Source organism: Enhydra lutris, unplaced genomic scaffold (genome assembly GCF_002288905.1).
Source record: "Enhydra lutris kenyoni isolate GAN:26980312 unplaced genomic scaffold, ASM228890v2 scaffoldscaffold6, whole genome shotgun sequence".
In the NCBI taxonomy this organism is placed as follows: domain Eukaryota; kingdom Metazoa; phylum Chordata; class Mammalia; order Carnivora; family Mustelidae; genus Enhydra; species Enhydra lutris.
The window spans coordinates 28,853,752-28,877,378 of NW_019154090.1; the positions used below are offsets into that span (position 1 = coordinate 28,853,752).

Here is a 23,627-nt window from a genome sequence, read left to right on the forward strand (position 1 = left end):
GGGGTGCACCCTCTGCCTTCAAACATAGCCTAGGGTCCGGGCTGGGCAGAGCAATGGCCCTGAGCCAGTTTAATGTCTCTGAGAGCCTGAGGGACATCACCATCATCTCCCAGATGATGCCACAGGCTCACGAACACAGTCGTGGGCTGGGGTACCATGTGGGACATTTGGTCCAGAACCTCCTAGTTGCCCCCTGATGCTCTAAAGGGCAGTCACAGGAGCCTCTGGTCAGTTAGATGGGCGGTCCATACCTTTGATTTTAGAGATAGATCAGCCTTTCAAAATGTGGGGCCCAGGGAAAAGCTTGGGAGGGGGCCTGGCAGGGGTGAGTGTCTCGGCAGCTGCCCACTCTGCCCCTTGTTCCCAAGGGAGCAGGCAAGGGTGACGTCAGTCTGGGGAGCCGTGTCTGGAATTGATATCCTGGGCAGGGATGGAAGGGCCCCAGCCCAACTGATTTCTGGTCTAGACTCTTGCTGCGGCAGGACGGTACCCTGACCAGCCTCCCCCAAAACCTGGTGGAGGTGCTGGGGTCTTTCTCCCCGTCCCCCAACCCCCCGAGCGTGTCCGGTGGTTTGGCAGCCCCTTTCCTCCTCACAGCGGTGTGGGCCTGGCCCGCGCACATTTTGAGAAGCAGCCACCCTCCAACCTCAGGAAATCCAACTTCTTCCACTTCGTGCTGGCCATGTATGACCGGCAGGGGCAGCCTGTGGAGGTGGAGCGCACGGCCTTCATCGATTTCGTGGAAAAGGACCGAGTGAGAGGCTCGTGGGCTCACAGCACCAGAGCAGGGGGGAGGAAAGGGGTGGGTTCGGGGAACCCCCTCCCATAGGGTAGACGGATGGACCATGGGGGGGGGGGGGGGAGGGGGGGGGGGTGGGTTGGATGGAAGGGAGGGAGGAAGGGTGGGATTAGGCAGAAGGTGCTGAGGGGAGACTGGAGGAGCCAGGGGAAAGCTGAGCATCCCCATCTTGGTGCTGCAGGAACCTGGGGCTGAAAAGACCAACAATGGGATCCACTATCGCCTCCGGCTGGTGTATAACAATGGTGAGTAAGGCTCACTCCTTCCTGTGGCTCCTGGTGGGGAGGGTGTTGAGTGTGGTTCAATCACTAGAGGCCACAGCAAGCCCTCTTCACCTCCCCACCCTTAGGACTTCGGACAGAGCAGGATCTCTATGTGCGCCTCATTGACTCCATGTCCAAGCAGGTGAGCCCGTCCAGGGGACGTTTAGGCCCGTCTTGCCTCCCTCTTGGACCCCATCTGAGTGAGCACCCTCACCCCTGGCCCCACCTCCCCCTTGCTCCTCATCCCCACTGGTCCAGCTCCTGTGGCAGGAGGCTGTGTGGCCTCGCCCTCCAATCTGGAAAAAGACAATGTTTGTACAAAGGCCCTGTCTTAGGTGACCTCCCCTACAAGGCCAAACTAGACGGGCATGCAGGTGTGTGTGCTTTATTGAGAAGCAGGAGTGAACCTTTCAGGAGAAGGCAAGGGAGGGAAGCAGGACAGAAAAGGCTGAGCAGGGCTCAGCCAGGATGTGGTTCCAGCTGGAGTCTAGTCTCAGCCTGATCCCCAGGGAGCTCTAGAGAAGGAATGGCAACAGAATCATGCCCCCTTGAGGCAAGGAGGCCAGGATTCTGTACCCTGTATCAGTCAGTGGTTGTCTGGGAACCACTCCCATGGGGAGAGTAACCTTCCAGACATTTCCAAGCTAGGCAACTCCTATCTGCTGAGAGCAGTTCTCAAGAGAAAGCCCTCACCAGCCTCCACTAACCACAGCTGGGGGATGGACCAGCCCTGGTCCACTAAAGGGGGACTGGGTGGGGCCCCAGAATTTCTACTGCAGACCTTTGGTGCTTGCTGGTCTAGAAGGTCACAGGAGGCTGAGAGGCCAGCATAAGGAGCTTGGGGAAATTGAAATCTGAGTAAATCCTGATGGATCCTGCCCAAGACAGGGTCCCAAATGTAAGGGCGTTTCAGAGAAGTCATGCGTGCTGGAAAGGAGCAGGGCTGGGTCACAAATGGGCCCATTAGTGGCCCGGAATGCAAGGTGGAGACGGGCTTTCCAACAGTCTTCTAGCAGCCTCCACCCAATCTCAGGGCAGGGGAAGAAATGGTTTCTTTCTAGAAAGCCTGTGGCCACTGTGGTCTGGGAGGCAAATGAGGCAGCGGTCATTGGGACTGTGTGGAGATAAGTGTGGAACGGGTGGGAGGAGGTCTGGAGAGAGAGAGGGACCCCACCAATGAGGGATGGCCTGGAGGCACAGGGGGACATAAAGTGGGAAACTGGAGCTACAGTTTAGGGAGCTCCCTCCTTGCTGCGGGGCAGAGTAGAGGCCAGGGAGCTGGTGGGGAGGCTGATCCAATAGCACAAAGGAGACACACTGGCCTGGGATGGGGAGCGAGACTGGTGGGGAGAGCCCAGAGGAACAGTGCTTGCGAGCAGGAGGCAGAGATCACCTAGGGCCATGGGAACAGTGGAGATAGGAGTGTGTCTACCGCACCAACAGCCCGACCTTTTGGTCTGGGGACCTCCCCAGCCCCAAACAGAGCTGGCTCTGGAAAAAGCTGCCTGTGGACAAACAGAATCTATAGACCCACCTCATGCCACCCTTGCCCACCACAGCCCCGGTTGGGGCTCCTGGTTTGGGGAGCCTGGTCCCAGCTCCTGCTCTGCTTTCTTGGGCGCCCCAGAGCAAGTTGGAGGGCAGGATCTTCCCTGGGAGAAGGGCCCATCTCTCCCCTGCACTTGGACTTGAGAACAACCTCCTTCCTCTTGAGTCTGTGCATTCCTCCTCTCCCCCAGGCAATCATCTATGAGGGGCAAGACAAGAACCCCGAAATGTGCCGCGTGCTGCTCACCCATGAGATCATGTGCAGGTGAGAAGGTTTGGGACACTTGCAACTTTGTCTCTGGGTCCCCACCGGGCCCTGCCCCAACCACTGCCGACACAGCCTGGCTCCTCGAAGCTCCCTCGGGAAGCCAGATGGGGGGAGGCAATGCGGGAGGAAGGAGGCCCTTGAGCACAGTGCTGGCTGAAGAGAGGATCCTTGAGGCCCCATTAGCCTGGCCTGTTTATGTGGCTTCTCCAAGTGTTTTTGTAAGACAGGCCTCCTGCCACCACTGGAAAGCTTAACTAATAAAGCTCAGGGGAGGCTTGCTGAGGAGGGGGGCAGGGCTGGGCCTCCCGGATTAGCTTAGAAGCTAGAGAGAGGAAACTTTGCTGCCTCCTGGGTGAGCCTCAGGGTGCTCCCTAGGGGAGGTGGGGGTGGGGCGGACACAGCTCTTGGCTTCCCTTCCCCATTACCCCCAGAGCTTGGCATTTCTAGATAAGGTCTCCCCAGGAGACGCCCCTCACACGGGGTCCTGAAAAGCAGTTCCTCCTGAATAGAAAAGAGAACAGTGTTCAAAAATCTGGTTGGGACCCTGGCTGCCCTTGGGATTAGTAGTGACAAGGAAGGGGCGTGGGGAGGCTTCTGTGGCACTGATTGCGCGGTCTTTCTTGACTGGATGCTGGTTACATAGGTGGGTTCACTTTCTGGTAAATCCTGCGCTGCGTGCTAAAATCCGAGCCCTTTGCTATGTGAGAGAGACCCTGGAGATGGCCTGCAGCCTGCCTTTACTGAATCCTCCAGGAGTAGCATGCCTTTGGGACAAGGGTCTCCTGGCCAACCTGGCTCTCTAGGTCCCGGTGAAGGACCCTTCTCCCGAAGGCTCCTGGAAGTGAGGCCCCCAGACAGGGATTCCATACTCAGAGACAGGAGGCAGCACCTTCAACCGGAAGCACGTGTGCACACGCTTGCGCACACGCATGCGCACACAGACACACCTTCTCACTCCTCTTCCTCCAGCCGGTGCTGTGACCGGAAGAGCTGTGGCAACCGGAATGAGACGCCTTCTGATCCGGTCATTATTGACAGGTAGGTGCTGGGAAGGAGGCCCCCGGGAGACCAGGGCGCAGAGCACAGGGGCACACGCACCGCCCCCCATTGGTGGTTGTAAGCAGAGAGAAACTACCAGACACAAGGAAGCTGCACCCCTGGCCTCTACAGGAAGCCTCTGGTGGTAGACTTCCTGGGGCTGGGCTTAGGAGTTCTGCTCCCTGGGGAAGAAAGCCGGAGGGCCAGGGCCTGGGGTGAGGGCGGGGCGGGAAGGAGATGAATCAGGCCCAGAGAGCAGCTGGGAGAACGGCTGGGAAGACGGACGGGCTGACATGGGAAAGGCAGGGGAAGCCCGGCTCTAGTCCCGGGTCCACCTCCACCTCTCGCCGCTTGCCTTGACTTCTCTGCACTTCCGTTTCCTTCCATTGAAAAGTGGGGACATACTTGGCGCATGTCAGTCACAGGACTGTCAAGGTGATGGGTGTAAAATGCATTCTCCCACCATGACTTCTTTAAAATTATTTTTTCTCTTTGAAGAACAAATGCATAGGTAAGGTACAAAATTCAAAAGGTACAAAAGAAGACCCCACCCTTATGTACCAGGGACTTTTGTACCATTTCGTTTTTTAAAAATTTGTAACAATATGTCTTAGAGATCACGCCATATCAGAACATAAACCCTGCTGTATTCTCCTTCTAATAGCACATTCACAGGAGCAAAAATTCAAGTTTAAAAGAGTTTAAAGCAAAAAGGCTGCCACCTCGGCATCTCATCCATCCATTGCCCTCCAGATAAGCAGCCTTTGTTAGCAGTTTCTTGGCCATCTTTCTTGACATTGTCTGCCCATAGACAAGAAAATACATATTCTTTTCGTACCTTTCCTTTTATGTTTCTAAAATTGCTGGCGTCCAAAATGTACCTTTCAGCACCTTTCCTTTTCTCTAAGAAACGTGCCTATCTGGGAGGTTATATCAGGACACAGAAAGTCTCTTTCCTCTTTTTTGCTACTGCAAAATATTCCACGGTATGGATGAACTATAATTTCTTTTAGTCGTCTGCCATTGCTGGATGCTTTGGCCGTTTTTGTTCCTTTTCAGAGATCAAATATACTGCAGTGACTTACTTTGTCCCTGTGTCACTTTGCACATAGGTGCGTTCATAAGAAGGATATTATAGCAGCAGAATTCCTGGGTCAGAGGAGATGTGCGTTTGTAATTTTAATAGTTACTGTCATTTTGCCCTCTGTGGAGATTACACCAGTTGGTATTGGTACCAGCAGTTTTGAGAATGCCTGTTGTCCACACTCTGGGCGATTAGAGATGTTGTTATTCTTTCAACAAAATTTTTTTTTAATATTCACCCCATGCCAGGGTCTCTTCTATATTCTGTGGATTAAACATTGACCAAAACCAAGACAAAAGGCTTGTGTTTATGGGCTTAACAATCTAGTAGGGGAGATGGACGTGAATGGAATGAATGAAACGTAGATTCTGTTAGATGGTGGTAACAGCTAAGGAGAAAAGGCAAGCATCAGGAAGGATCTGAAGTGCCCAGGAAGGGGGGGCGTGCAATTTTAGAATGTTTACAGAGAGCCTCCCTAAAAAGATGGCATCTGAGCCAAGACCTGAAGGAAGGAAGGGAGTGAGCCATGTTTGAACCCAGGGGAAGAATGTTCTTGGCTGGAGTGGACCTGGTGTGTTTAAGGAACAGTAAGAAAGCTCAGGTGACTGGCGTGAGGGGGACTGTAGGAGGAGATGGTGTCAGGAAACCAACAGAAGGGTTAGAGGAAGGCAAGACATGCAGACAGGGCCATGTAAGTTGCATATAGACCATTATAGGGAGTTTGGCTTTTGTTCTGAGTGGCATGGAAGCCAGGGGTGGCAGGGGGGTGTTTGAGAAGAATGAAATGACCTGATTTATATTTTAGCAAGATCACTCTAGCTCGTGTGTTGCCGATGACCTGTAGGAGGCAAGGATGGAAGCACAGAGGTGAATTAGGAAGCCAGCACAGTTATTCAGGTGAGAGAAAGTAGAGGCTGTTAAAGAGGGGGTGTTAGGAGGTGGTGGCAGGAGGTGATTGAATATATTTTGTGGACAGAACTAACAAGATTTGTTATGGAAGGAGAGACAAAGTGACAGAGAAGGAGGGGGAGTCAGAGATATCCCAGGTGTCCGACCTGATCAACCTAGAAGGACAGAGTTCCTATTTACTGAGGAGAAAGAGATTTCAGAACAAGCAGGTTTGGGAGCAAGGAAGATCAGGAGTTTGGTGTTGAGATGCTTAGCAAACATCCGGGGTGCGGGGGATTAAAAGCAGGTGAAAACATAAGTACAGATCTCGAGGGAAAGGTTCAGGCTGCAGATCTAAATCTGAATGAATGAAATCATCAAGGGAATGAATGCTGAATGAAAACAGATGAGGTCCAAGAACTGAATCCTGGGCTGTTCAGTGTTTAGAAGCCATGGAGATATGGAGCCAGTGAAGGAGAACAAGAAGGAGTGGCCAGGGAGGCAAAAGGGGAATCAGAGGATTGGAGTGTTCTAGAAGTCCAGGTAAGAAACTATTCCAAAAAGGAGGAAACAGTCAACTTCAACAAATGGTTCTCATGGAGATGATAAAAAGACTAATTTGACCATCACATTTAGCAATGAGGGGGACAATGGTGACCTCAACAATAGCTATTTCAGTAGAGTGGAGGGGCAGAAGTCTGGTAGGAGGCTGTCTGAGAACAGAAGAGAGACTGGAGGCAGTGAACAGAGGAACTCTGGGAGTTCTGCTCTAAAGGGATCAGAGAAATAAATGGGGACAAGAGCACAGTGTAAGGCCCAGAAAAACAGCTTCTTCATATGCTGATGAGAAAAACCAGTGGGAAAGAGGGGAATGATGATGCAGGAGAGGAAAACTGCTGGAGCCATGTCCTGTAGCCAGCGAAGGGCATGGGATCCAATGCACTGGTGGAGGACTAGTTTAGCTGGGAGTGTAGACAGCTACCCACGGACAGAGCAAGGAAGTCAGGGAGCCTGGGCCCAGAAGGGGGCAAATCAGGACACCCAATGTGGGAGCTTGCAGATGCCATTTCCTGATTGCTTTGTTTTCTCAATGAAATGGGAAGCCAGGTCAACAGTTGAGCATGGAGATGGTGAAGGAGACACTAGGGCCAAAAACAGGTGTCCAGGATATTGAGTGGACCATGGAAATGTTGTGTGATTGCCAAGCAGCACTAAGGGCCTGCCTGAGGTTTGGGGTCATGAATTTGAAGTGAGAAATTTCTCCAGCCATGCTGAGCAGTGGTAGAGTACAGGTGCGGGACAGGTGAGTGGCTATGTGTATGCAGAGATCAGGGTTTGCCAGGTGAGTACAAGGAGACATGAGAGGGCAGGAGAGTAAAAAGCATGTGCAAACGGTGTTTGCAAAAATGGAACAAGAAATTTAAGGGATAGGGAGAAGGATATGGGAGATTGAAGAAAAGGCCGGATGAATGGAATGTAGGTTCTGATGGGGCCAAACAATTTTTGAAGTTGTGGTACCAGAAAGGGGTTGAGCTGGATGTTAGAGGATGGATGGTTAGACCATGGGTTGTCTGTAGGTAGACTTATTCGGGGAGATTGCATCGGTAAGATGTAGCTAAGGGAAGGTAAACACGAGGTCAGTGGAGGAAAGATGCTCGCGGAATGCAGAGGACAATGTTTTGGAAGAATTCTCTATCTATGTTCATACTGAAATTACCACAAATTATGACAGGATCATTGTTCAAGAGTATATATAGTGATGCAGCAGGAAAATCTTCAGAGTGAAGGCAAGTGACCTTGGGGTTGAGAAATGACTGCAACAAGCAGTGGTCGCCATACTTTTTTGTCTTTTTCCATCATCGAAGTGAACTGTGGTATCCTGGTGAATTTCATTTCTCTTACTGTAAGGTTGAGCATGCTTTTAGGTACCTAAATTCTATTTGTTTTTCCTTTTCTTGGAACTCTTTTGTTTCCTTTGCTTCTTTTTCTATGAAGGACTGGCTTTTGTTACTGATTTGTAGAAGTATATATTAAGGAAATTAGCCCTTTACATGAGTTGCAAAAATTTTTTTTCTAGTTGATTGTTATCTTGTAACTTTTCTTAGAGTGAAACTTGCCCAACCTCTCAATCTTTTAAGTACTCTCGATTTTTGTCCTATTTAGAAAGGCCTCTCTCACACCAAAATTATTTTTAGAACTTTATCCTGTGGTTTCTTCTGGTCCTTTTATGGTTTCATTGTTTACACTTAAGTATTTGGTCCATTTGAAAAAATATATAAGTTGTTATGTCTCATATCATACATACAAAAGAAAAATACAACAAAATGGAAATTGAGAAGCATTAATAATTATTGTACACCTGTGAACTGACCAACAAACTTAAAATTAGAACATTAAAAATATTACTGAAGCCCTCTCTATATTCCTTCACCATCTCATACCATTGCCTACCCCTCTCCTAAAGATAATCAGTAAATTGAGCTCTGTGTTCACACACAACTCTAAAAAATAATTTACGACATATTGTAAACACTATGTCTGGTCGAGCTTGTTTTTAACTTTATAAAAAGGATATTATGTTGTAGTAGTCTTCTAAAATGCTCTTTTTCAATTCAGCATTATATTTTTAAGATTTTTCTGTGTTGCTATATTTATAGTTGGTTGTACTTTGTTTTTGCTATTATAAGCAAAACTGCCCTGAACATTCTTGTCTGTCTCTCATGGTTTGAACAGGTACAAGTGTGTGTTTAGGATGTAAAACTAACACTGGAACTGCCAGGTCATAAGGTGTGCCCATGATTAACGTTAGGAATCAATGTCAGACCATTTCCAAGATGGTTGTCCTGAGCAATGCTCCCATCTAGACTGACTGAGTTCCTGTGGCTCCACCTCCTCACCAGCCCTTTCTAATGTCGAACTTCTTAATGTTTGACAGTCTAGTGGCCACACAGGGACTTTTGTGGGCACCTTAATTTGCATTTTCTTGATTATTAATGTAGGTTGAGCATCTTTTTTTTGTTTGTTTGTTAGTATTTGCCTTACTTCTCCTACTAAGTATATGCTAGTCTTTTTTTTTTTTAAGATTTTATTTATTTATTTGACAGAGATCATAAGTAGGCAGAGAGGCAGGCAGAGAGAGAGAGGAGGAAGCAGGCTCCCCGCTGAGCAGAGAGCCCGATGTGGGTCTTGATTCCAGGACCCTGGATCATGACCTGAGCCAAAGGCAGAGGCTTTAGCCCACTGAGCCACCCAGGCGCCCCTAAGTGTATGCTAGTCTTTTGCCCATTTTTCTTTCTGAATTGTTTGGAGGATTTATATTGATTTAAATGGATCTTCATAAATCCTAGGTACTGATCCTTTGTCAGGAAAGTATATTTCAAGTATCACAATGTAGTTGAACTTACCAGTATTTCCCTCATGGTTTTTACTCTGTGCTTTATTTAAGAAATCTTTCCCTATTCCGAGTCATTAACATATTCTTCTATATTTTCTTCTAAAGGTTTTACAGTTTTTCATTTTACATTTAGGTTTATAATCCATGTGGAACTAATTTTGGGGTGTGGTATAAATTAAGGAATCAGTGTAATTATTTTTACTCATGAATCACTAATTATTGTAGTATCATTTATTAAGTAGCTCACCCATTCCTACTGAACTGTAGTACTATATTTATTCTAAATCAGATTTCCTTCTACTCGTGGGTCTGGTTCTAGACTATTTCTTATGTTCCTTTGATTTATTTGATAATCCCTGTGCCAACATCACCTTGTTATAATCACTATAGCTTTTTTTTTCCCTCAAAGATTTCATCTATTTATTTGACAGACAGAGGTCACAAGTAGACAGAGAGGCAGGTGGAGAGAGAGGAGGAAGAAGGCCCCCCGCTGAGCAGAGATCATGACCCGAGCTGAAGGGAGAGGCTTTAACCCACTAAACCACCCAGGCACCCCAATAGCTTTATAATAATGATATAAACAAGTGTGTAGGACAAGTCTCCTATCCTCTCTTGTTCTTGAGGAGAGTATTGCATTTTTTGGACCTTTTGTGTTTCCATATAAGTTTTAGAGTCCACTTATAAAATTACACACACACACACACACACACACACACACACACACACACACACATCTTTTTGGGGGCTTTGCTTAATATTACAGTTAACTTATACATTACTTTGGAAAAGAATTCACATCTTTATGCTACACTGAGTCTTCCTATCCATGAATATGGTTTGTCTCTCTACTTATGTATATTTTCTCTAGTGCTTTCGGTAAAGTTTATAATTTTCTCAGTAAAGGCCACATGCACTTAACTTTGTTTCATTTAATTCATGCATTAAATAAATATTTATTGAGCATTTACTATGTACAAGACATTGCTCTAGGATCTAAGAATACTAGAGTAAATAAAGCAGACAAAAATATCTGTTCTCCTGGAGGGAGAAGACACAGGGGAGATAGGCAACAACAGTAATTCTAAGTATGTCAGAATGTGATATGTGGAAAAACTAGAGAAAAATAAAACTGGTCAGGAATTTGAGGATTAGGCAAATGTGATTTTTAAGTAAAGTGATCACAGGAGGCCAAATTGAAGGTGGAATTTGAGGAAGGATCTGAAGAGAGAATGAGCCTTTCAGGTGTATGGGCAGCTTATTTATGTTTATATTTATATTTTGTTGCAATTGCAAATTATATCTTTTGTTATATTTTCTAACTTGATAGTGTACAGAAATGCAATTGATATTTGCATGTGAATCTTTGTCTTTATATTTGTTTTGCTTTTTCTGTATAGATGGCCATCTTATGCAAACCATAACTTTTTTTCCTGTCCAATCCTTTTTTTTTCAATATTTTATTTATTTGAGAGAGAGAGAGTGAGAAAGAGAGCATGAGCTGGCAGGAAAGGCAGAGGGAGAGGGAGAAGCAGGCTTCCCACTAAGCAGGAAGCCTGACATGGGGCTTAATCCCGGGACCCTGAGATCATGACCTGAGCTGAAGGTAGACCCTTAATGGACTGAGTCATGCAGACACACACCCCCTTTTTTTTCCTTATTTTATTGCTCTGACTTCAAGTACAGCATTGAATATAAGCAGTGGCAATGGCATTCTTGTCTTGTGTTTGATTTTAAAGAAAATGTTTCCAATGTTTCACCATTTAAAACATGGTTAACTGTAGCCATTTGGTAGCTATACTCTATCAGGTTAAAAAAGTTTGGTAACCAATTTTTGTTTTGGGGGTTTTTAAATCATGAATGGATACTGAAGGTTACATGTTGCTTTTCTCTGTATGTATTGAGTTGATAGCCTTTCTCCTTCAAACTATTAATGTAGTGAATTTCATTAATGGTTTTCCTAATCCTGAATTACTCCTGGTATAAACCTAACTTGATAATGGTTTACTATATTCTCTATATGCTGCAGGATTTGCACTGTTAATAATATTTTTAGAGTTTTTGCATTTATGTTCAATAGTGTTTGGCTTGTGATTGTCTTATAATGTCCAGGTATGAGTTTGACAGTTAGTGATATACCAGCCTCAAATAATTAAAAGGGGAATGTTCTTCCTTTTACTATTTGCTGGATGAATTTGTATGAGTTTGAATATATCTATTCCTTGTATGATCTGTTCCTTGAAAATTTGTTATAATTTGCCTTGAGTTTTCAGGGATGAAAAGGAGAGAATTTTTAAACAGTTGACTCATTTTTTTTTTTTTAATGGTCATGGACAATTCAGGCCTTCTGTTTCTTTTTTACTCTGTTTTGGTGAGTTATATTTTTTAAGGAATTTGTACATTGTACCAAAGTTATTTATTCAAATTTATTTCCATAAAGTTGTCCGTAATGTTCTCTTATTTTTTGATCTCTGTTGTATTTTTAGTTATGAACTTTTTCCATTCCTGATATTGTTTGCAGCATATCTTTCTCCTTGGTAAGTTTTGCCAGCAATTTGTCACTTTTATTCGTCTTCTAAAAACAGTTTTCGGGGCACCTGAGTGGCATAATTGGTTAAGTGTCTGCCTCTTGGTTTTGGCTCAGGTCATGATGTCAGGGTCATGAGATGGAGCCCCACATTAGGCTCCACACTCAACATGGGATCTGCTTGAGGCTTTTTGCCCTTCTCCCTCTGCCCTTCCTACTTATGCTCTCTCTTTATCTCTCAAATGAATAAATAAATCTTTAAAAAAAAAATATATATATATATATAAACAGAGTTAAAGTTTTATCAATCTTTTTCTAATGTGTGTTTGCTTTGCATTACATTAATTCTGCATTTATCTTTATTTTCTCCCTTCTTCATTCATTGGATTTATTTTGTTCTTTCCTAATTTCTTGAGTTAGATACTTAGCTCATTAACTGCTTACCTTCTTCCTTACTAATACAATCATTTAAGTCTGTCATATTTCCTTAAAATACTACTTTTCCTGCATCTCACCTTCTCACATCTCACATTTTTATTACCACTCAGTTTCAAGGATTGTTAAATTTCTGTTATGACTTCTTTTTCAATGCACGGGATATTTAGTGTTGTGTTTCCTTATTCTTCATTTTTCAATTAACTTTATGAGGTGTAATCAGTATGCAATAAAATGGACATAAAGTGGGGGCGCCTGGGTGGCTCAGTGGGTTGGGCCGCTGCCTTCTGCTCAGGTCATGATCTCAGGGTCCTGGGATCGAGTCCCACATCGGGCTCTCTGCTCGGCAGGGAGCCTGCTTCCCTCTCTCTCTCTCTCTCTCTGCCTGCCTCTCCGTCTACTTGTGATCTCTCTCTGTCAAGTGGATAAATAAAATCTTTAAAAAAAAATGGACATAAAGCGGGCGCCAGGGTGGCTCAGTGGGTTAAGCCTCTGCCTTCCTTCGGCTCAGGTCATGATCCCAGGGTCGTGGGATCAAGCCCTGCATCGGGCTCTCTGCTCAGCGGAGAGCCTGCTTCCCCCTCTCACTCTCTGCTTGCCTCTCTGCCCACTTGTGATCTCTGTCAAATAAATAAATAAAATCTTTTTAAAAATGCACATAAAGTATACAATTTGAAAAGTTTTGACATATGTATATACTGAAGAAACCATCACCACAATTAAAATAGTGAACATATCCTTCATCCCTAAAAGTTTCCTCATGCCCCCTTGGAATCTCTCCCTCTCTCCCCTTACTTCTACCCTCGGGCAACAATTTCTCTGCTTTCTGTCAATATAGGTTGGTTTTCCTTTTTTAAATTTTTATATAAATGAAATTATACAGTGTGTGCTTTTCTTTGGTCTAGGTGTTCTCACTCAGCGTAATCTTTTTTTGTGTGTTTCATCCACGTTTTTGCATGTATCAATAGCTCATTTATTTTTATTCCTGAGTGGTTTTCCATTGTATGAATATAACAGTTTTTGTGTGTGTGCCATCATCTCTTGATAGACATTTGGGTTGTTTCCAGTTTATAACTATTATTAATAAAAGCTTTACGAACACTTATGTACAAGTGTTTTTATGGACAAACATATTCATTTTTCTTAAGTAAAATCCTTGGAGTAGAATGGTTGGATCATATGGTAAAAGTATGTTTAACTTTATCAGTAATTACCTAACTGATTTCCAAAGTGGTTGTGCCATTTTACATTCCCACCAGCAGTGTATAAGAGTTGTAGTTCCTCTGCATTCTCATCAGCATGAGAATAGTCTATCTTTTAGTATGTGGTGGTATCTCATTGTGATTTTTAATTTGTACATCCCTAATGACTAACAATGTTGAACACCTTTTCATGTGCTTATTTGCCATCCATATATTTTCTTTGAAGAAATATCTGCTCAAATATTCCACCATCATCCCCCTTTATATTGGGTTGTTTTCTTATTACTGAGTTGTAGGAGTTCTTTATATATTGTGGATACAAGTTCGATATCTATTTTACAAAAATTTTTTCCCAGTGACTTGTCTTTTCATTCCTAACAGTGTTATTTGAAGAATACAAGTTTTTTAATTTTCATGAAGTCCAGTTTATAAATTTTTTCTTTTATGTATTATGCTTTTTATGTCATAGCTAAAAAATCTTAAATCAATGACCTCAGCTTTCATTCAAGGAAACCTGATAAAGGAGATGAAATTAAATCAAAAGTAAGCAGAAGAAAGGAACTAAAAAATGTCAAAATAGGAAACAGATAAACAGATAAACAGGAAACAGATAAACAATAGAGAAAATCAATGAAACCAAAAGCTGTTCCTTTAAGATCAATAAAATGATTAAACCTATAGCCAGACTGATCAGAAAAAAAAGAGAAGACATAGTTTGCCAATATCAGAACTGAGAATGGTGACATCACTACAGATTCTAGATTATTCAGTTGTTTTTTAATTATTTCATTTATTTCCTTTGTTGGCTTATTAGCCAAACTATTTTGTTACTTTAGTGATTGCTTTAGGGCTTAAAGTACACACCTTTAGGTTAGTGTAGTCTACTTTTAATTATATTACTTCATGTGTAGTATGCTATTCTTGTCATGAATTCTATTTTTTTAAAGATTTTATTTATTTATTTGACAGAGAGAGATACAGCAAGAGAGTGAACACAAACAGGGGCAGAGGGAGAGGGAAAAGCAGGCCTCCCGCTGACCAGCAAGTCCGATGCGGGGCGCAATCCCAGGACCTGGGATCATGATCTCAGCCAAAGGCAGATGCTCAGTGACTGAGCCATCCAGGCATCTCAAGAATTCTGTTTTTATATGATATAAAAATCCATAATACATGGATATTTTTGTTTAAATAATTATTTTTAGAAATTTTAAAAATATGAAAAATATACATTTACCTATGTAGTTACCATTTCTACTGCTCTTCATTCTTTTATGTAGACCCAGATTTCCATTTTTCTTATATCTGAAGGGCATCCTTTAATATTTGTTTGTATTTTAACTGGGTATGGAATTCAAGGTTGACTTTTGTTGTTAAGGTGTTGTTCCACTGTCTTCTCTTTTCCATTACTCATGAAAAATCTGGTACCATCATTGTCTTTGTTTCTCTGTGCATAAACATGTCTTTTATCTCTGGCTGCTTTTAATATTTTTCTCTTTATTATTCATTTTTTAAAGATTGTATTTATTTGGGGCGCCTGAGTGGCTTAGTGGGTTAAAGCCTCTGCCTTTGGCTCAGGTCATGATCTCAGGGTCCTGGGATTGAGCCCCACATGGGGCTCTCTGCTCAGCCGGGAGCCTGCTTCCCCCTCTCTCTCTCTGCCTGCTTATGATCTGTCTCTCTCTGTCAAATAAATAAATAAAATCTTTTTTAAAAAAGCTAAAAAAAAAAAGACTGTATTTATTTACTTTAGAGATAGAGAGAGTGAGTGGGGGAGCAGAGGGAGAGGGACAAGCAGACTCTGTGCTGAGCACAGAGACAAAAACAAGGCCCAATCCCAAAACCCTGAGATTATGACCAGAGGCAAAATCAAGAGTTGGATGCCCAACCTACTGAGCTACCTAGGTGCCCCTCTTTATTATTCATTTTTAACAACTTAATTATGATATGCCTTGGTATAGTTTTTCTTCATATTTCATGTGTTTGGAGCTATTGATCTTTTTGGATCTATGAGACTACAGTTTTCATTATACTTGGAAAGGCTTTTTTAAAAGATTTTTATTTATTTATTTGAGAGACAGTGTGAACAGGGGACAGGGCAAAGGAGAGGGAGCAGCAGACTTCCCACTGAGCAGGAAGCCCAATGTGGGGCTTGATCCGAGGACCCTAGGATCATGACTTGAGCCAAAGGCAGATGGGTTAACCAACTGAAACACCCAGGTGCCCCGTTTTGGACAGTTTTTTGCCATTTTTTTCTCAAGTATTTTTCTGTACACCATCCCCCTCTCCACTCCTTTGGGAACACCGATTACTCCAATTACAAATGCTAAACTGCTTGAGGTTGTCCTGCAGCTCACTTTACATTTCATTTTAGAGGATTTTGTTTCGTTTTGTTTTTCATTTTGGATAGTTTCTACTGCCATGCCTTAAGTTCACTAATCCTTTCTTCGGTCCTGTTTCATCCATTGTTAATCCCTTCCAATATATTTTTTATCTTAAATGTTGTAGTTTTCATCTCTACAAGTTTGATTTGTATATTTTTTTATATCTTCCACATCTCTGCTTAAATTTTTTAATTTACCCAATTCTGTTGTAATTACTTTTAATGACTTTTTCTGCTAATTCTAATATCTGTGTCTATTCTATTTTAATTGATTGATTATTCTCATTATGGGCCTTATTTTTTTGCATCTTGGCATGCCTGGCAGTCTGTAATTAGATGCCAGACATTATGAATTTTTCCTTCTTGGGCTTTGGATATTTTTGTATTCCCATAAATCTTCTTGAGCTTTGTTCTAGGATGCAGTTAAGTTACTTGTGAACAGTTTGATCTCTTTGAGTCTTTTTGAGTAGAAACAGGCACTATTCCCATCTCTATGCGAGCACCAGGACTGTTCTCTGTATTCCTTTTGGGTAGTTCTTTCCTTGGTCTTGAGTAGTTTCTTCATATGCACACACTGATCAGTACTCTACTAAATACTCAAGGGGGACCCTTCACAAGTTTCTGGTTTTTCTATGTACTTCTCTCCTCTATGAGGCTCTGTCCTATGAAGTCTAGCTACCTTGGGACTCTTCAGTGCATCTCCTCAATTCTGGGGTCTCCTAGCTCTGCCTTAGTTCCCCCTCCTGTGCTGTGGTCTGGAAACTCTCAAAGCAATAGTGAGACATTTGTTATGTTCACCTCATTTATTTCCCATCTTTTGGAGATCACTGTCTTTTGTTATCTGATGTCTATTACCTTGAAAAATGTTTTGTACATTTTGTCTTGTTTGTTTTATTTTTAGGCCATAGGTAAATGTGGTCTCTATTACTCCATCCTGGTTAGAAGCTGAAGCAGAAGTATGGTTTTTAATTCCCAAACGCGGTATTTTAAAATTTATTTTTGTTATTAATTTCTAACATAATCGTGTGTCTAATAAGTCTAACACTTTGTATATATGTCCATTTAATCAATACTTTTTAAAGATCTTATTTATTTGTTTGAGAGAGAGAGTGAGTGAGAGAGAGCACGAGTGGGGGGAGGGAGAGGGAGACACAGACTCCCCACTGGGCAGGGATCCCAACCCAGGGCTCCATCCCAGGACCCTGGGATCATGACCTGAGCTGAAGGCAGATGCTTAACTGCCTGAGCCACAGGTCCCCCTAAATCAAGATTGAGTGGTGAGTGGCTCAGTTGATTGGGTGTCTGCCTTTGCCTCAGGTCATGGTCCTGGGGTCCTGGGATCAAACCCCACGTTGGGCTCCCTATTTGGTGGAGAGTTTGTGTCTCCCTTTCTCTCTGTGGCAATCCCTGCTCGTGTTCCCTCTCTCTCTTTGTGTGTGTCAAATAAGTAAATAAAATCTTAAAAAAAAAAAAAAAGATTGTTAACTGTATCGTCCAGATCTGTCTTTATTTATCTTTTTCTGCTTGACCTATTAAAAATTGAGAGCTGAGATTATAATCTTCACTTGAATTTTCAGCTTATCTTTATCTTTCAATTTTATATATATGTGTGTGTGTATATATATATATATCAATATTTATATATAGTAATATCAAAAATTGATGGAACCCACAAAGATAGTCCAAAAGTTTATGTGGAAGATTAATATATACAATATGTAATTAATAATATATATATTGGTGACTATTTTATTGAGTGTGGAGAAGTTTTAGAATCTTACAACTTTTTTCTGGGTTGAACTTTTTATTGGCATTTATTGGTCCTTTATTTCTAATATATATTTTGCTTTAAAGTTCATTTTATCTAATACTATTTACAGACTCTCTTAACTTACTTTTGGTTCTATTTGGATCATATACGTTTATTCATCCTTTATTTTCAACCATTATGTGTCCTTATGGTTCAAGTATTTCTCTTTTAACAGCGTATTGCTGGATTTTTTTTATTTTATTTTATTTATTTATTTGAAAGAGAGCGAGTGAGGGAGAGCATGAAAGGGGAGAAGGTCAGAAGGAGAAGCAGACTCCCCATGGAGCTGGGAGCCAGATTCAGGACTCGATCCCTGGACTCCAGGATCATGACCTGAGCCAAAGGCAATCACCTAACCAACTGAGCCACCCAGGTGCCCCGGATTTATTTTTTAAATCCAGTCTATTTTTTAACTGACAAATTTAGTACATTTTCTTTATTGAGATTATTGATTTATTTCAACTATCTTACTTTGTGCTTTTTATTTGTTCCACCTCTTCTATGTTTCTTTGTTTTCCTTTCTTACTATATACAAAAATTGAGAATTTTGTTTGATGTAGTGTATGTGTTTCTTATGCATTTTTCCCTCTACTGATTTAGAACTTTATTCACTTAATTTCCATTCTTTTAGTTATTACCCTTGAAATTTAGTATGTATTCTTAACAAAGTCTTAATTTCTTTCCTAATATTGGAATCTTGGATAGTGGTGTGCTGGAGCTGGCTCATATCAGTTCACAAGAGCTAATTATTAGTATCTCTTCTCAACTCCATATTCAATGACATCACACTGGTAGCTTGAAATCAGTCATGGAGGGAACATATATAGTTATGGAAATCAACAAACGTTATAATCATGGGTTCCCCCACCCGGAAATTATTGTTAAATATTTACCAACTCACCACTGATCTTAGACAGTTCCATTACCCTTGCCCTATTTATAAGACATGTGGTCCAGAATTTTAATTCTTTTAAAATTCCACACATTGGGGCGCCTGAGTGGCTCAGTGGGTTAAGCCTCTGCCTTCAGCTCAGGTCATGGTCTCAGGGTCCTGGGATCAAGCCCCACATCAGGCTCTCTGCTCAGCAGGGAGCCTGCATCCTCCTCTCCTCTGCCTGTCTCTCTGCCTGCTTGTGATCTCTGTCAAATAAATAAATAAAATCTTTTAAAAAAATTCCACACATTATTATTTTTAATTATGCATGAATTTTTTTTCTTTAGATTTATCAGGGTTTTGTTTTTTGTGGGTTTTTTTGTTTTGTTTTTGCTTATCTTTTTTTTTTTTCCTTGTATCTTATAACTATCTCTGGGGTCCCTTTCTCTCCTTCTGAAGTACATCTTTTAGAGGTTCCTAATTTAATGAAGGTCTGTGGTGGTAAACACCATGCTCACTTTTATTTTACTATCAGTGTCTTTATATCACTGTCTTTCTTGAAAGGTGGCTTTCCGGGGAACCTAATTCTATATTGATAGTTAGTTTTTTACTTAGCACTTTGAAAATGTTTCCACTGTTGCTGTTGAAGAGTGCAGCATAACTGTCATTCTTTTGCCAGCAAATTTTCTTTTCTCTCTGTCTGTATAGAAGAGCTTCTCTTTGTTTTTTGTTTTTTTAAGATTTATGTATTTTTTTAAGATTTTTATTTATTTATTTGACAGACAGAGATCACAAGTAGGCAGACAGGCAGGCAGAGAGAAGGAGAGGAAAAAGCAGGCTCCCCACGGAGCAGAGAGCCTAATGTGGGACTTGATCCCAGGACCCTGGGATCATGACCTGAGCCAAAGGCAGAGGCTTTAACCCACTGAGCCAGCCCAGGCTCCCCTTCTCTTTGTCTTTGGAGTTCTTCAGTTTACTTTAATGTGCCTCGTTGTGAATTTTTTTTATCCTGCTTAGAGTTTGTTGATCTTCTTGTTTCTATGGATTTATATCTTTCATCACTTCTAGAAATTGCTCAGCCTTTGCCTAATGTTACATCTTGGTTGTATTCTCTCTTTTCTCCTTATGGCACTTTTTATAAATATCTAACTGTACTTTCATTTTTTTAATTAACATATAATGAATTATTTGTTTCAGGGTTACAGGTCTGTGATTCATCAGTCTTACACAATTCACAGCACTCACCATAGCACATACCCTCCCCAGTGTCCATCACCCAGCCACCCCATCCCTCTCAACCCCCTCCACTCCAGCAACCCTCAGTTTGTTTCCTGCAATTAAGAGTCTAATATGGTCCATCTCCTTCTTTGGTTTCGTCCTATTTTCTCCTTATGGCACTTTAAATGAGACTCCAATTTAGACCTTTAATCCTATCCTCCACATATCCTAAACAATTGTGTATGTCTGTCCTCTTTTTCTCTTTGTACTGCATCCTGGGTAATTCTTTTTTATTCATCTCCTCACTCACTAATTCCCTTTAGCTGTATCTAAACTATTGTTTAATTTATCCAATGAGCTACTAATTTCAGTGATTTTATTTTCCATTTCTAAAAGTTTTATTTAGTTCTTTTTCAAATATGTCTGGTTACTTGGGGGGGTGTCTCTTGGTGCTTACTAATTTTTTAAATTAACTTTTTGTTTCTTTAAAATGTTTGTGGTTATTTTACATTCAGTACTTGATAATTCCAGTATCAGAAGTCCTTGGGTTTTATAGCTATTGTTCATTACTTCTGCTGACTCTTATTTGTGATGGCTTGTTTCTTTCTTTGATGTTTTTGTTGTTATTATTGTGGTAGTGATTATTTTATCTTATTTTAGCTCACATTTGGTTGAATCACATCAGAACTAGAACAGGCTATGCTTTCCTCTGGAAGGATTTGTTTGATTCTACCAGGAGGAGGCAGTGCTACCAAACTGAGACCTTTCTAGGATCTTCAGAGGATTCAGGGACCTCATCTGAAGTGGTCCCTATTCTCCATCCCAGTGTGTTCGTATTGCCATTTGACACCAGTACAACCCTAATATTTGTGCTAGCTCATAGTTCATAGCTCCCACTTAGATTTCAACTTCTTGTTTTTGGTTTCTCTCTCTTTTTTTTTTTTTTTAAATCCTTGGATTTTCCTTACTTTTGGCTAAAACTTCAGGATGTGGTCATATTGGGAAGGCACTTTATTTATTTATTTATTCATTTACTTATTATTTAAGTAAACTCCATGCCCATTGTGGAGCCCAGTGCAGCACTTGAACTCATAACCTTGAGATCACCTAAGCTGAGATCAAGAGTTGGACACTTAACTGACTGAGTCAGCCAGGTGCCCCAGGAAGGCACTTTAAAGATATGTAGTCTACCATAATACTGGAAGAGGAAATCATCCATTCGGAATTTACTCTGGTTAAAGTTAGGAAGTATGGGTTCACCTAAGACACCTGAGTGGCTCAGTCAGTTAAGCATCTGCCTTTGTCACAGGTCCCCTGCTCAGTGGGAAGCCTGCTTCTCCCTCTCCCTCTGCCTTTCCCGCCAGCTTGTGCTCTCTTTCTTGCTCGCTCTCTCTCTCTCTCTCTCTCTCAAATAAATAAATAAAATCTTTAAAAAAAAAAAGAAATATGCGTCCACCTATATTTTTTTCTGATAGCTCCTGTTGTCCCAACAATTATTGAATAATCCATCTTTCCCCTACCAATTGTAAATATCACCCATGTTGTATTCTAAATGCAATTATTTGCATTTCTGGACTTTCCATCCTATATCATTATTCTGTCTATTTATTTATGTGGGAGTACAATGCTTTTTAATTTTTGAATATTTATAACACTTTTTAGTAACAGATCTAGTGCTTCTCTGAATTACTCTTATGTTTTAGAATTTTCTCAACTATTCTTTTATTCTTTTTTTTTTTTCTTTTGAGAGAGAGAGAGCACAAGTTGGGGGGAAGTAGTGGGGGCAGAGGTAAAAAATCAAGCAGACTCTGTGCCGAGCATGAACTTGAGATGGAGCTTGATCTAACAACCCTGAGATCGTGACCTGAGCTAAAATCAAAAGTTGGATACTTAACCGACTGAGCCACCCAGGTGTCCCCCCAACTGTCCTTAATTATTTTTTATATTAACTGTATAGTCAGATTGTCTAGGTCATAAAAAATTACTTACTGATATCATTTTTTAAGTTGTGGTTAAAAAAAAAAAAAAACACCTAACAAAATTTACTATCTTTATCATTCTAAAACATACAGTTCAGTAGTGTTAAATATATTCTCATTGTTGGGCAACAAGCTTCCAGAACTTTTTCTTTCTGCAAAACTGAAACTCTGTATCCATCAAGCAGCAACTCCCATTTTCTCCTCTCCCAGTCCTGGTAGCCACGATTCTACTTTCTGTTTCTCCAAATTTGGCTACTTTACATACCCCATATAAGTGGAATCATACAGTATGTCTTTTTGCAACTGGCCTGCTTCACTTAACATACTCTTCTCAAGCTTCATCCATGTTGTAGCATATGACAGGATTTCCTTCCTTTTTAAGGCTGGATAGTGTTCTGTTTTACATACATACCACATTCATCCATCAGTGAACATTTGGGTGCTTCTATCTTTTGGCTATCATAAATAATGCTGCTATAAATATGTGTGAAAATATCTCTTTGAGACCTTACCCTTTGGATATATAACCATAAATGCTATTGCTGGATCATATGACAGTTCTTTTTTAAATTTTTTAAGGATCCTCATACTGTTTTCCATAACAGGTGCACCATTCTACCATTTCATCAAGAGCGGACAAGTGTTCTAATTTCTCCACTTCCTCACGAACACTCTTGTTTTATAGTAGCCATCCTAATGGGTGTGAGATGATATCTTATTGTCTTTTTTTTAATATTTTTTATTTTAAATAATCTCTACAACCAACGTGGGGTTCAAACTCACAACTCCAAGATCAAGAGTCACATGCTCTACTAACTGAGCTAGCCAGGTGCCTCAGTATCTCATTGTTTTGATTTGCATTTCTCTAATGATAAGTGATGTTAAGCATCTTTCAAAAGATGCCTTATTGGCCATTTCTACATCATCTTTGAAGAAATCTCTATAAAGTCATTTATGTGTTTTTGTCACTGGGTTATTTGGTTTTTGTTGTTATTGAGTTTTAGGAGTTCTTTATATATTCTGGATATTAACTATTTTTCAGATATGTGATTTGCAGATATTTTCTCCCATTCTGTAAGTTGCCTTCCACTCTGTTGATTGTGTGTCATATTTACTGAGATTGTGTTTAATTCAGATTAACCTAGGTGGAAATGAAATCTTTACAATGCTAAGTCTTGAAAGTATCATGTGAAATGTAGCTCATTTATTGTATAAGTGGGAATAAGGAGGGTTATTCAAGTCTCCTATTCCCCTGTTGATCTTCTGCCTAGTAGTTCTGTTATTGAAAGTAGGGCATAAGAGTCTTCAATTATTGTTGAATTATCTATGTCTTCCTCCAATTCTGTCATTTTTTTTAAAGATTTTATTTATTTGTCAGAGAGAGAGAGGGAGAGAGAGCAAGCACAGGCAGACAGAATGGCAGGCAGAGGCAGAGGGAGAAGCAGGCTCCCCGATGAGCAAGGAGCCCGATGTGGGACTTGATCTCAGGACGCTGGGACCACGACCCGAGCCGAAGGCAGCTGCTCAACCAACTGAGCCACCCAGGCGTCCCAATAGTGAACCTTTTTATATGGTTTTAGTTTTCTAGCAATAGTAGAGATAGCCCAGCCTACCAACCAGTGCTTGGCTAGGCATCAATAGATGTGCCTTTAGTTTAAAATACGACACTGAACTATAGTTCTTTGACTTCAGTTAAGAGAATATGCATCTGTTACTGTGAAATAGGGACAGATGTGTCAGGGCTCCAAGGAGTGTAAGTTCCCAGGCAAAAAGAAGGAATTAATGATTACCTTCATGTGGACAGAGGGAGAAGCAGGCTCCCCGATGAGCAAGGAGCCCGATGTGGGACTCGATCCCAGGACGCTGGGATCATGACCTGAGCCGAAGGCAGCTGCTTAACCAACTGAGCCACCCAGGCGTCCC

At 41.7% G+C, this 23,627-nt stretch overlaps 1 protein-coding gene across 1 annotated transcript in view; it reads left to right on the top strand.

Moving 5' to 3' along the window:
* LOC111141777 (early B-cell factor 4) overlaps positions 1–23,627 on the top strand; it is a 56,961-nt gene that overhangs the window by 10,003 nt on the left and 23,331 nt on the right. The window contains exons 2-6 of the mRNA XM_022494584.1: positions 598–754; positions 981–1,044; positions 1,149–1,204; positions 2,802–2,875; positions 3,848–3,916. Of these exons, the coding sequence (XP_022350292.1) occupies positions 598–754; positions 981–1,044; positions 1,149–1,204; positions 2,802–2,875; positions 3,848–3,916 (420 nt within the window). The remainder of the gene's footprint in view (positions 1–597; positions 755–980; positions 1,045–1,148; positions 1,205–2,801; positions 2,876–3,847; positions 3,917–23,627) is intronic.